The sequence below is a fragment of the Pezoporus occidentalis genome, unplaced genomic scaffold (genome assembly GCF_034315485.1).
Source record: "Pezoporus occidentalis ecotype Australia unplaced genomic scaffold, CSIRO_AGI_Poc_V1 ctg221, whole genome shotgun sequence".
NCBI classification, from domain to species: Eukaryota; Metazoa; Chordata; class Aves; order Psittaciformes; family Psittacidae; genus Pezoporus; species Pezoporus occidentalis.
The window spans coordinates 124,858-136,932 of NW_026914084.1; the positions used below are offsets into that span (position 1 = coordinate 124,858).

At 40.7% G+C, this 12,075-nt stretch overlaps 1 protein-coding gene across 1 annotated transcript in view; it reads left to right on the forward strand.

Moving 5' to 3' along the window:
* SLC25A17 (solute carrier family 25 member 17) overlaps nucleotides 1-4,581 on the forward strand; it is a 28,860-nt gene extending 24,279 nt beyond the window's left edge. Inside the window, exons 8-9 of the mRNA XM_062620455.1 lie at nucleotides 3,458-3,540; nucleotides 3,990-4,581. Coding sequence (XP_062476439.1) covers nucleotides 3,458-3,540; nucleotides 3,990-4,137 — 231 coding nt within the window. The 3' untranslated portion in view covers nucleotides 4,138-4,581. The remainder of the gene's footprint in view (nucleotides 1-3,457; nucleotides 3,541-3,989) is intronic.
* The last annotated feature ends 7,494 nt before the right edge of the window (nucleotides 4,582-12,075 follow it).

Sequence of the window (12,075 nt, forward strand, 5' to 3'; positions counted from 1 at the left end):
CTATAACAGCTAAATATTAAGAAATGTTACCTCGTGAAATATGCTACTTTCCTAAGGAAAAGCCATAACTTGCCTGTATGTTAAAGCCATTATATATGTTCTAAAACTTGCACGAATTTGGAGAATTAGTTGAACATGAGCCTTCCATGCCTAGTGTCTAGTCTTATCTAGTGGATTTTTCTTGTTAATTGTTCATCTGGAAAAGTGATTTTCATCTAAGTTTTATAATTGTTTTAGTTTTTCTTCTCTCTGATTAGAGTGGGCTTACATATATTTTGCTTTTTGATAACCTGTAAAAAATTAGTTTGGATGCTATATTTCTAACTAGCAAGATTTGAATATGTTTACTGTGTGGTATTGCTACCCTGAAGACACTAGATAAAAGTCTCTTCACAGCTTTCTACTTCAACACCCGAATGGTGCAAGATGGCATCTGCATTGTAGATGTGTGAGCCACGTGTTAATTTTGTCAGCAGTCATCTTTTCTGAAGTTTTCATAACTTTTGATGATCAGTGCCTTCATTCAATGTCTTGCCCTGTTTTAATAGCCTGGACACATCTCAGGAATTAAAAGTAGTAACACAGGCTTCTATTACTGAAGTGACAGATACAGAAAAATATTTAACAAATACAGCTTTGTGTGGAGAAGTTGCAACATCAGTCTGTTCCCAATTGATGCATTTTCTGCTGGTGTGAAGGAGAACTGGAAAGAAGGTTGGAGTGATCTATTTTAGCCTTAGCATTGCACAGCAGTGCAATTTTCATTGGGCTACGTCAATATAACAACTTCAACCCTCATTCCTTTCTGTAGTTGCTATAGAAGTGGTTGCAATTTTGTGACTATTATTTCATGTTCTGTCTATCTCCTTTTGGCTTTTTGAACAAAATTCTTCCCTCTCTTGCTGACAGCGTTATCCTTTAAAAACAGGGCTGCTCTGGTACATTGTGCTGCGAGTTTGATGTACTCAGCAGCTGCTGATTACTGCTCACCTCAGCTGAAGCCAGTTAGTTCACTGCTGGCTTGCCACGGTCAGTTGCCTTTCTGCTAGAGCACAGCTAACCATCAGCAGCCTGGTGGTAGGCTTTTTCTCACAGTGGCCCACTGAAATAAAGTGGCCTATATGCTACTTCTCAATGCCAAACCATTCTCTCACTGTGATGATGGGGAATACAAGAACCCTATCTCTAGTTCTGCAGTCTCTATGGAGGACTTGTTTCTGTTTGCTCTATGAAAGAAGTAATAGCCAGAAACCCTGAACACTTCTGGCGAGAACAGCGGAAATGTGCATCTGTGATACCTGTGCTGTCCAGTTCAAACTTTTTCTACTTCATAATTAATCGTAGAATACCAGGTTGGAAGGGACCTCAAGGATTGTCTGGTCCAATCTTAATGTGTTTTCTAATCTAAAGCTAGCATTGTTATATTTGATGATGCTTTTGTCACTCACACTGATATATATATATATATATATATGAAAAAGGTTATAAATAAAGGTTTAGTAGTTTCAGAAATATTCTGTGTGAAGCAACATTTTGTATAGTTGTGGGGTTATTTGAAACAATTTTAGCAGATTTAAGCACAAGCTAATACAATCTCTGTTCATGATTTATAAAAAACTTATGGTAATCATTAAATATGAATCATTAAATATTATTCATAAACTTAAACATAATTAAGTTCTATCATCAAAGTAGAAGTACAGGTCTCTTTTTCAATCCTAAGCCTTTAGAAGCTTACTATTATTTGAAAGTTACTAGGGTTCTTTGTAAAGAAGTCACTGAACATTTGCTTTCAGCTTTTTGACAAAACATTCTTCTTGCTTCCATACAATGAGCAGTTACCCTGTGTAATGGATAGCAGTCAGCATGTTCCAGCCTTGCCATGTCTGTGTCATTTTCAGTAATTAAAAACACACGGGACAAGGCTTACTTATTAGGCATTGAAACTGTTCTTTAGTTTATGTGTTGGTAAAGAGTGGATGAATTAAATTTGCACTGGAGAAATAGCAATAGTGTTAATGTTCTTAGTCATACTGGGTGAAAGCGTTCTTGTTAAAACTCAAGCCTCTTTTCTCCAGTACAGAGAATGCCAGTCCTTTTGGGAAATCTTCTGCAGTAATCGGTGAAGTATTGATGACCTCCAGAGAAAGTAACTTTTTTTTTCCTTTTGATGAAGCTTTGTTTACAGTACAAAAATGGTCCAGTGGCAGAGAAAAAAGGAGAAAGAAACACCTAATCCTGGAGTTGTTTGGAAGCCTATAAGTAATCTGGGCAGTGACTAGCATTGTTGCTTGGAACATAGTTAGCAATTTTTGGGGGTGTGTCTGAGTCTTTGACAGTAATCCTTAGCACTGATTTCTGAATATCAAATGAGTTACTTGTTGATAAGAAGATAGTGGATTGTGAGCAAATATTTGCCTAATAAAGGGAGATTTCCAACAATGTTCTGTCACTGCTGTTTCAAAGTCTTTGAGACATAGTGAAGAGACCTGTGTCATCCTGGCATTTTCTTACAATTTCTGAACTGCCTCAGTCTGTTTGCGTACTCTATCTACTGTCAGTGGTAATTTCTTACACCAAAGAAGTAGCAGTTGTCTGAGTAAGTTCTGGGTGAAACTCATCCACAGGCAGTTGCTCAAGTTCACCTTTCTTAGCACAGAAGCATAATACAGGTAAAATAGCTTCAAAAGCTGTTTGGCTATGTTGTTACAAATACAAGTGTGGCAAGCCTTGTATATTAATAATTCATGGTTACAGCTTGCACAGTTCTGTCAATCTGTGTCAAATAAGAGTGTCCATGAATCCTAGAAAAGGAGTTGCTGACATTGCTAGTTTAACTCTGAGACATAAAATTACAGCAGCAGCTATCATGCCTGCTGAAAAACAGTTTGTGCATAAGCAAATGCAGTAAGAGAGTATTATTTAGACCAGGTAGGTGGATCAAACAATTTTGGATTCTTCCACAGCAGTTCACATGTAAATGTTTTGCTCTGAGATGCATCACTGGGCAGATGAATTTTGGGTTCAGCTCTGCAATCTCAGTGTAATAATGGTTTGTAGGTGTATGAGGCTTTGAATCTTTGTGAAATGAAAACTCTGCAAGCCAGAAGTTGTTTTGAATATCATGTCCCTGCTAAGGTTGCAAATTACACTTTTAAGATCTTGAAAACTGTTTCCTCCAGAGCAATTGAAAGAGAGCATATATGGCTATGTGTAATTTCTTAGAATCCATCTTAAAATGAAAACCAATTACTGTAGCAAATAGTTTTTAGTGCTTTCTGTGTAAAGTTCAGTAGTGTCAGCTTTGGCCTCAGTTCTTCACTGATAGCTAGTACAACCTGGAAGATGTTAAAAGAGGTTTAAGATAGGCTTTCCAGATTTCACATGTGTTGGGTTCTTTGCCCAGCACCATGGAGAAATAGTGAAACAAAATGCTCTGCCTTTATTTGTTTTCCAGTTTGGACACCACAGGTTGAACCCAGAGAACCGAACTCTAGGCAGTCTTAGAAACATTCTTTACCTTCTTCAACAGAGAGTGAGGTGAGTTTTCTGTGTTGTTTTTTTTTTTCTAACATGATATAGCAGACATGAGTATTACTAATATGTTGAAAATGTCATTGGATCTACATTGGGGGGGGTTACCTCCCTTAAACTTGCCATTTGAATCAACCTGGTTTTTGTAATATTGCAGAATAAGTACACAAACACAAATTCTTCTAAATATCTGTACAGTAACTGGTATCAAGGATATCTGTGGATATCAGTTCACCTCTCATCTTGAAAAGAAGCAAGTTTCTTGCACAGAAGACAACTTTCTGCAGAATTTTCTCTTTAAAATATTATTAAACATAGCTGGCACTCTAGATCAAGAATGAATTTAAGATTCTTATGTTGTGATTAATTGTGATATTAATTGTTCTTTGTAGTGTACTGATTTACTTATAGGGGGCTAGTCACACGTTTTCTTGTTGGCTTGTTTTCTTTCTTAGGCGTTTTGGATTAATGGGACTCTACAAAGGCCTTGAAGCAAAGCTCCTGCAGACAGTCCTCACTGCTGCTCTTATGTTTCTAGTGTATGAGAAACTGACTGCTGCAACCTTCACAGTCATGGGATTAAAGCATTCTCGCAGGCATTGAAAAAGGGACCTATGCCAAAGATTATGGGGTCTAGAAAACACATACTGTTTCTAAGACCAGACTGGGTAACAAAGGGTGCTCACTTCCTCTATTTCTTTTTAGCCATCTCCATTATTTGGAGAAATTTGGAATACACTCTATAGGGCCTGTTATCAGGAGTTCAGGAATAGCCCATTCCTTATTCTTCTGTGGACTCATGGTGTTAAGGAACAAAGCAGAGACCTTATTTAAGCAGTTGATGTGAGATTTTAATGGTTTGGTTGACATTCTTGACAAGAACTAGTCTCTCTCACTTTGCTTTCTTGTTTTCCCTCAAATAATCCTTAACTATTCTTCTACCTTTACCTTCTGTCAGCAGCTGCTGGGGCTGGTTTTATGCTATTCCTTGTCCTGTGTTTATGTCAATTCTTAGGTGGTTCATTAAAATAGTTCATAAATAACAAGGTTTTTGACATGGTTTTCTTTTAACTTCAAGTATGTTTGTATCACAGGATGATGGGATATTGTCCTGAATATCTGGTGGTGAGATTTCTGTACTGCTAGAATGTGCATTACCAGTGAATAGGTATGCTGCCTTCTTGAATCCACCCATTTTTAATCCTGAAAATTTCAAATGAGGATACTGACTAGATAGGAAGAACATAACCTCTTGCTTTTTCAAGATGAGTACCTCCGGCTGCCTCAAAAATGGACTTCCTGCTCAGAAATACATGAAGTTCTGTAACCCTGTTTCTTGTGAGTGTATGTGAATTCACACCATGTTCTCAGAGCAGACAAGGAGCTCTGCCCTATGCTTCAGAAGTGGTGTGTCCTTTCAGAAATATGCTGTAATTATTTTTATACTGATCTTCCCAGACACTTTCCTGACCACAAAACTTAAAGGCCATAACTGTTGTCCCAGTTAATGTGTTTATGTTCTTTTTCTATAGTTTTGGTCAGTAGTCTTAGGTTGTATAGTCCAAGTAAATCCTGCTGTGTCCATCATTAAGAGTGCAGTAGGATTATTCTGAAGAACAGTTTTATATTTGTATTGAGAAATTCCATGGTAGTTTAACACTGAGACTGTCTGGGAGAAGAATTGGATGCTTCAGGGAATAGATTACCAAATTGCTAAATGGCACCTTTTTGGGGGTCTGAATTGAGTTAATTCACAGTATGAAATTGCAGTGCAGCTTGCAGATAATGCTGTCTTTTGAACAAGCATAAAAACCTTTACACTGACTGCTTCTGTAAGAGAATGGTGGTTATCTTTACACAACAGAAATACTCTTCAGTGCCGAATGCTTTTCAGCCCAAATGAGATTTACGCATGACAAGTGAGAACAAAAAAGCATAATGATTATACTGTAATTATACTTTGATAGATGCCATGAAATTTAAGGAGAGACTGTGACCTTACCACTGGAAAAGAAACAATCACAATCCTGAGAATTTCAGTGGAAATACTTCTTTGACTGAAATGAGTTATCCTAGGGAAAGATAGTCTGGTGTCTTTTTGGTGGTTTTAATAGAAATTCAGAATCAGTAGTGTGGCTCTTGTTAAGCTACCTCACTTGGAAATTCCTGCTCTCAGGATCATTGTGGGGAAGCTGAGAGACTGTTGGCTTTATGCAAATGAAAAGTGGTTCTCATGTCACTTCTTGGGCTGCAATCTGTGTGGCTGCTAGAAGCTGTAGTTCAGTGTGTCTTGCATTTTTCTGCTCTGTGGCAGGAAGGAGCAATTCCTGCAAATACAGGAACGTTTTTTTTCTGATTGCTGTATCTGTAAGAAGAAAGTAAATGCTTCCTTGCTATCTAGCCAAGGAAATACTTGCCTACCAGCCAATGTGGTTTCACAGGCATAAAGAAGTACCTCACTCTTGCAAAATAACCTGAATGCAGAACTGTGTGGAGGGGAGTTCTGCCCTTCACTTTGTCTGTGTGACCATTAAATCTAGAATAGCCATTTTGCACGATACACTCTGCTGACCAGTTGTAATGAAACAGCTTCATAAAGGGATGGAAACAAAAGCTATTGAAGATGAGAGCATCTCCAGTCTCCTTTTAGTGATAGACCTATGGTATTTAAATAATGCATTCTGCAGTGTTGGTTCAAACATTAGACTGAGCTAAATGAAAGACTACTAGAGATGGCTGAGTTGTTCGTGCAATCAGCAGGCACCATTCATGTTACAGGGGGTACCTCCACCTAAGATTTCTCAGGTGTAGTTTGAACAAGTGATTAACATTTCTGTTAGAATTCCTAAACTTATCTCAGGCTTCAGAGATGTATGTGAGAATCTTTGATGTTAAAGAAACATAATGTATCAAACTATGAAAGACAATATCTCTAATCTGGGTATTGAAGTTGTATGTCACCTGTAGTAGAGAAATACTGTTCAGAAATGAACCCAAAATACAGTAATTTTACTCTATTTCAAAATATGTTTAGATAAAGTATTGTTTCCTGACATCACCCTCACAAGGGGGAAGGAATGCAAGTGGTGAAAGGAATGCAGGGGAAGCTTCAGGAGGTGCTGTGAAGACAAAATTCAGCTACTCTGAATCATTTCATTGGGAAAAAAAAAATGTTACAGACTCACAGAATGTTTTGTGAGGGACCTTAAAGATCATCTAGTTCCAACTGGAAAAGATTGTAAGAGAGCTAATGACACATTGCCATGATGAGCAGTACAAGAGATACAAATGTTCTTAGTGACTCCTAATCCACCTGGTTTTGGCATTTGAAACTGGAAACAGGTGCAGAGGTGGAGTACAAGGGTGGTGTGGCACAAGAAGCTCTACACACAAGTAAGTACCTGCAATGAAAGCCTTAATGCTGGAATTTGCCAGTGCGCTGCATTTCCGCTGTGTGGTCAGTATGTAACTGCATGTTCCAGCCAAAAATTGGTGTCAGTTCACTTCTAAAGAACCTAACAGAAAATATTTTCATGTTGAAGACCAGCCCTCCTCCCTCTCTTTAAAAAAAAAATAATATATATATATATATAATTTTCAGGGACAAAAGAAGGGAGAGATGATTACGAAAGACAGCAGCAGAGAGGATCTTCTGTCTTAGCCAAGTTCTATCACAGATAATTCTGTCCCTAGCTCAGTTTAGGAGATTTAAATTTAATCCTATCCTGTTCTTTCTCCTGCCTGCTCCACACTTTAACTGAAAGTAGGAAACCCCTTAGGCACCTTAGAGACTGCAAAGCTAGTGGCTTCTCAGGTATCTGTAATGTTTCAATGAATTCTGCTATTTGTATTCTAGACCATGCCTCTCATGACTACAGGTTGTTTGCCTGTGCAGTAGAGCAGTATTTAACACATTTTAGCTTACTGTAATGTTCTTCACTGAGCCTCAGGTTAGAGGTTGAGAGCTGATACAGTATAAGGTGTACTCTCTGTCTTTAATAATGTTGAACTGCTAAATGCTGCTAACAGCAGTATCTGTTGCCAGAGCTGGCTGTACTTCACAAGAAGAGTCACTCCATTGTACGTTTTGCCTTTGCAGGCTGCCCTGAAGAAAGTTACTGAAACCTGAAATCTGGGGCACATACCCAGTGTGGAAGAAAAAATGAGATTTGCCTCCAGTCTGTCCAAGAGGAACAGAGCGTGATGCACTGCAAAGCTGCTCGGGCAGATTAATCTTTCCATTACGCATCTTACTGCTCATCCCTGAGGAAGGAAAAGGGAGTGCTGACCCTGTTCCTTGCTGGTCTTTTGCAGCAAAGGCAGGCAAGTGCAGTCCATTCACAGAAAAAACAGGTTTTTCCAGACAGGGATATCCCTGCACAGGGGCTGTTAAAAAATGCAGTCGTTGCCATGGATGGAATTATTTTTAACCTCACATGTGAAAAATGTTTCTCAACCGATGAGCATGGGTCAGGAGAGCAGAGAGCCGTGGGAGATCTCATTTACTTTGTAATATTTATAGCTTCCAGGTTGTTGATAGCACTAGATAAAATACGTTAGCTTTAGGATTTGGTAAACAACAAAAAGAGCTTGTTTTTAGCCGGTGCTGCACCATGCAATAAGCTGCCCGGTACAGAGTTCTATGTTTTGTTCATCAGGGAGATACCAGGGCAGTTACTGTGGCTGGAGGAGAGAGAAGAGCTGTAATTTGGTGGTGGTCCAGATCAGAAAGCTCAGCAAAACAAGAGCCTGCTCCTGTAGCTAGCAGTGATGGAGATGTACAAATGATAGCAAGGGCAAAAACTGTCTCTGAGAGGTTCCAAGGTGCGCATCCCTAGCACATTAACAGATCCCCATGAAGCACTTGTGCAGTGGGGTCTGACTCATGGGGGTGCTATCGCAGCAGTAATGAACTACGCAGTTCACATCATCCCTTCAGTGTATCAGCAGCAAGAGTCTTCATTTTTACAATCACTGGCTGAAAAAATTATATTCTCTTGGAGCTGGAATTGCCTGGCTTTTATTTCCTTGCAGACTATCCCAGCGCTTGGTGCTTTTCATTTCCAGTGTTGCTTGCTGTGATTCTTCAGATCAGCTGAAGAAAATCATAGGTGTATCCAGGTTGCTGTTATTTTCACTTGGATTTTGATTGCTGAAGTTGCTGATATGCTAGGTTGTAACTGAGTCAGAAACAACTGAAAAGGCACAGTTACATATTGGGAACAGCATCTCAGAGCAGCAGATTTTGACAACAGGGAAATCCTCCTCACAGTGTGTATTTGTAGCTTTGTCTCTAATGCTGAACTTCAGTTGAGTACATGTGTGCTGGGCACAGGGGCATCTATGCAGAAGGCGACTGGGATCAAACCCCACCTGCCTAAGCATGGCAGGATCAGTCCTGGTTTATCCATAGGAAACACTGACTTCCCCAGTGCTCAGCTCATAACTGGGACAATTGCAGTCAATAGCATTTGTTGTCCTCCTGTCGTCACAGTGCACATTGGTCTTATTCTTAGTAACGGCTAATCTCTTCTGTATGCTTACATCCAGAGATGGGGGACATGGGTTTGGGTTTTTCCTGACAGGATTTATTTGGAACGAGAGACAAAAGCCAGCCAGGCTTTGTCAGGCTTCACTGTGGCTTCCTTACTGAAAGTTGTTGCTTTACAATTCTTGTCTTGGCCTTTCTGATCTTAATCTGTGATGGACAGAAGATTTCAGCATGTCTGAGTGGATTAGAGACGTGACAGGCACCCCCCCAAATGTCCCGTTATCTCAACTGAGTGGTGCACATGGAGGCACAGAGTTTTGTTTAGAACAGAAGAATCTCCTGGCCCTGTTGTTAGAAGTTCACTGTTCTTTTACTGTCCTTGAGAAGCTGCAGTGACTCGCTGATGAGAAGGCTTTATAAAGCGCTGCCTTTCATGAATGCTGATGGGAGAAAACTAATTTGATGGATTTTTCCCTTATGCACGTGTCCACGCAGTCCTGAGCCTCAGTGTCACCCGCTGCATGCAGAATAAGCGTCTTCCTTTCTTCTGAATTACTTCTCTTAGGCTTGCCTTGTGGCCATGAATCAAAGTACACTTTGACACCACAGTTTTGTGATTTCAAGATTCCCCAGATTGCAGCAGGCAATGTATGAGGGTTTGTATGTTTTTTTCACAAGAGAAGGCAGCCTTTTCTCTCCCTGCTTCATTTCTACTCTTCCTATAACGTTTTGAAAAACACAAGTCAGAGTCTTCATATGCTGCTTTTGAAACTCTTCAAGTATTTATCAAGAACAAAACAGAATGTTCCAAGAAAACTGAAATGTGTTTAGTGCTAGAGGATAAAGTGGGAGAATGTTCTCCCTTCCTCATAAGCAGAGAAGAGGACAAAGAAATGGGGAAAGAAGTAATAACTCCTGTTTCCTCATTGCTTTTCTCTGGAACAAATACACATAAGCTTTACCTAAAGCTGAAGGAAAAACACTCACAGAAGCCCTAACGGAGCAGTATGTTTGTCTGACTGACCTTTTGAAAATGAAAACTGACTCTGGAGACCTTGCAGCTCCTGCCTGCAAGATGTAAACTGCTTCCATAGCCGAGTCTAAAACTGCACTCAACCATGAAGCTCAGCACCCTTGAACTCAGCAACCTTGATGATGCACCTTTTCTCCTTGAGGAGTCTGTTTTATTCCTGCTGGGTTAGAGGGGACTCAATGTGGGGAGCCGGGAAGCAGTGCCTGTGTTACTTGTATTTTTAGTATATTCCGGGTTTTTCTGTGTTTTCTGTGTTTTTTGGTGTATGGCCGGGAGGAAGGAGGCCGAACACCCAGCAGATGGCAGCCAAGCTGAAGATTCTGAACCTGGAAGGAAGGGAACACCAGGAGCTGGATGTAGGGAAAGGGTCAGTGCCATTCTGCGTAGAGAAGCCGCAACCCCTTACAGAGGGGGATGCTCGCTTTTGGACTACACTGTCTGTATCATACACAGCTCCTATAAATTGGTGGGGTAATTTTTTCCCCTGGTGTCATTATAGTGAATTAAAGCCCCAGATGAACTTAAAGCCTTTGTTTTAATACAGGCAAAATTTGTTTTGATGCTGTGTCAGAATATTAATGAATATGCTGCCTGTTGTGTTGAACGCTGCTGGGGAAGAAATGCTTTAGCTGAGTAACTATATATTGAAAGAAGTGAGGCACAGTTTGGTGGGAAGAAAAGGAAATAGCCAACTGAGGAGGTGATCCTGCCCCTTTACTCTGCTCTTGTGAGACCTCACCTGGAGTATTGTGTGCAGTTCTGGTGTCCTCAACATAAAAAGGACATGGAACTGTTGGAACAAGTCCAGAGAAGGGCCACGAGGATGATCAGGGGACTGGAGCACCTCCCGTATGAAGACAGGCTGGGGAAGTTGGGGCTGTTCAGCCTGGAGAAGAGAAGGCTGCGTGGAGACCTCATAGCAGCCTTCCAGTATCTGAAGGGGGCCTATAGGGATGCTGGAGAGGGACTCTTCATTAGGGACTGTAGTGATAGGACAAGGGGTAACAGGTTAAAACTTAAACAGGGGAAGTTTAGATTGGATATAAGGAGGAATTTCTTTACTGTGAGGGTGGTGAGGCACTGGAACGGGTTGCCCAGGGAGGTTATGAATGCTCCATCCCTGACAGTGTTCAAGACCAGGTTGGACAAGGCCTTGGGTGATATGGTTTAGTGTGTGGTGTCCCTGCCCATGGCAGGGGGGTTGGAACTGGATGGTCTTAAAGTCCTTTCCAATCCTAACTATTCTATAATTCTAACTGGTGTGTTACTTGGGCTGGCAAAAGTAGACGCTGTTGCTGCCTGTGATTGTTTGCATTTTGGGCGATTTCTTTCTAGCACTTGGCTTAGAGATATCGCCAAATAATTCCACAGTGCAACAGTGACCATGACCAAGTCATGATTTCAGTCTCTGCTTTCTGGTTCATACAGTTGAGTCCTTTCTGATGAACTGAGCCTGACCCGTGTTCCTCTGCCCATCTACAACCTCACCACAGCTCTCATCCTGCCTAAGTGCACTCTTTTTCTGTTTTCCCCTCTGAGGAGTTTGCTTTCTAGTGCATTAGAAAGTTTGAGGTGTATGAAAGGATGTAGTTTGATAGCTGTGGAAACATGCATTTTCCAGTTGTAAAAGCCTGTGCAGTTTGAAGGGTGGTTGTACTTGTGGAATTCCTTTGTTTGAGGGAACACAGAAGACTTCAAAGCATTGTGTTAAGAAAACTGACTCCTTGCAACCAGGCAGCCACCTCTCCAGAAAGTCAGAGGCATTTAGGTTAGCTGCCACTGGGAGAAATGGGAAGGAAAAGTCAAACTCATCTGTTCACTGGATAGCACAATGACCTTGAACTCCTTTATTCTGTAATGACAGATCTTTGTGTTCTGTCATTTTCTGTTCATAGAAAGAAGTGTGCGGTTCTGGCAGGTAAACAAAGGGAAAAACAACACAGCCTCACCCCACCATGCACATCAGCTAAGGAAGAACGTGCTTGTCAAAAGGCTTCCTGCAGCACTGCTCTGCCAC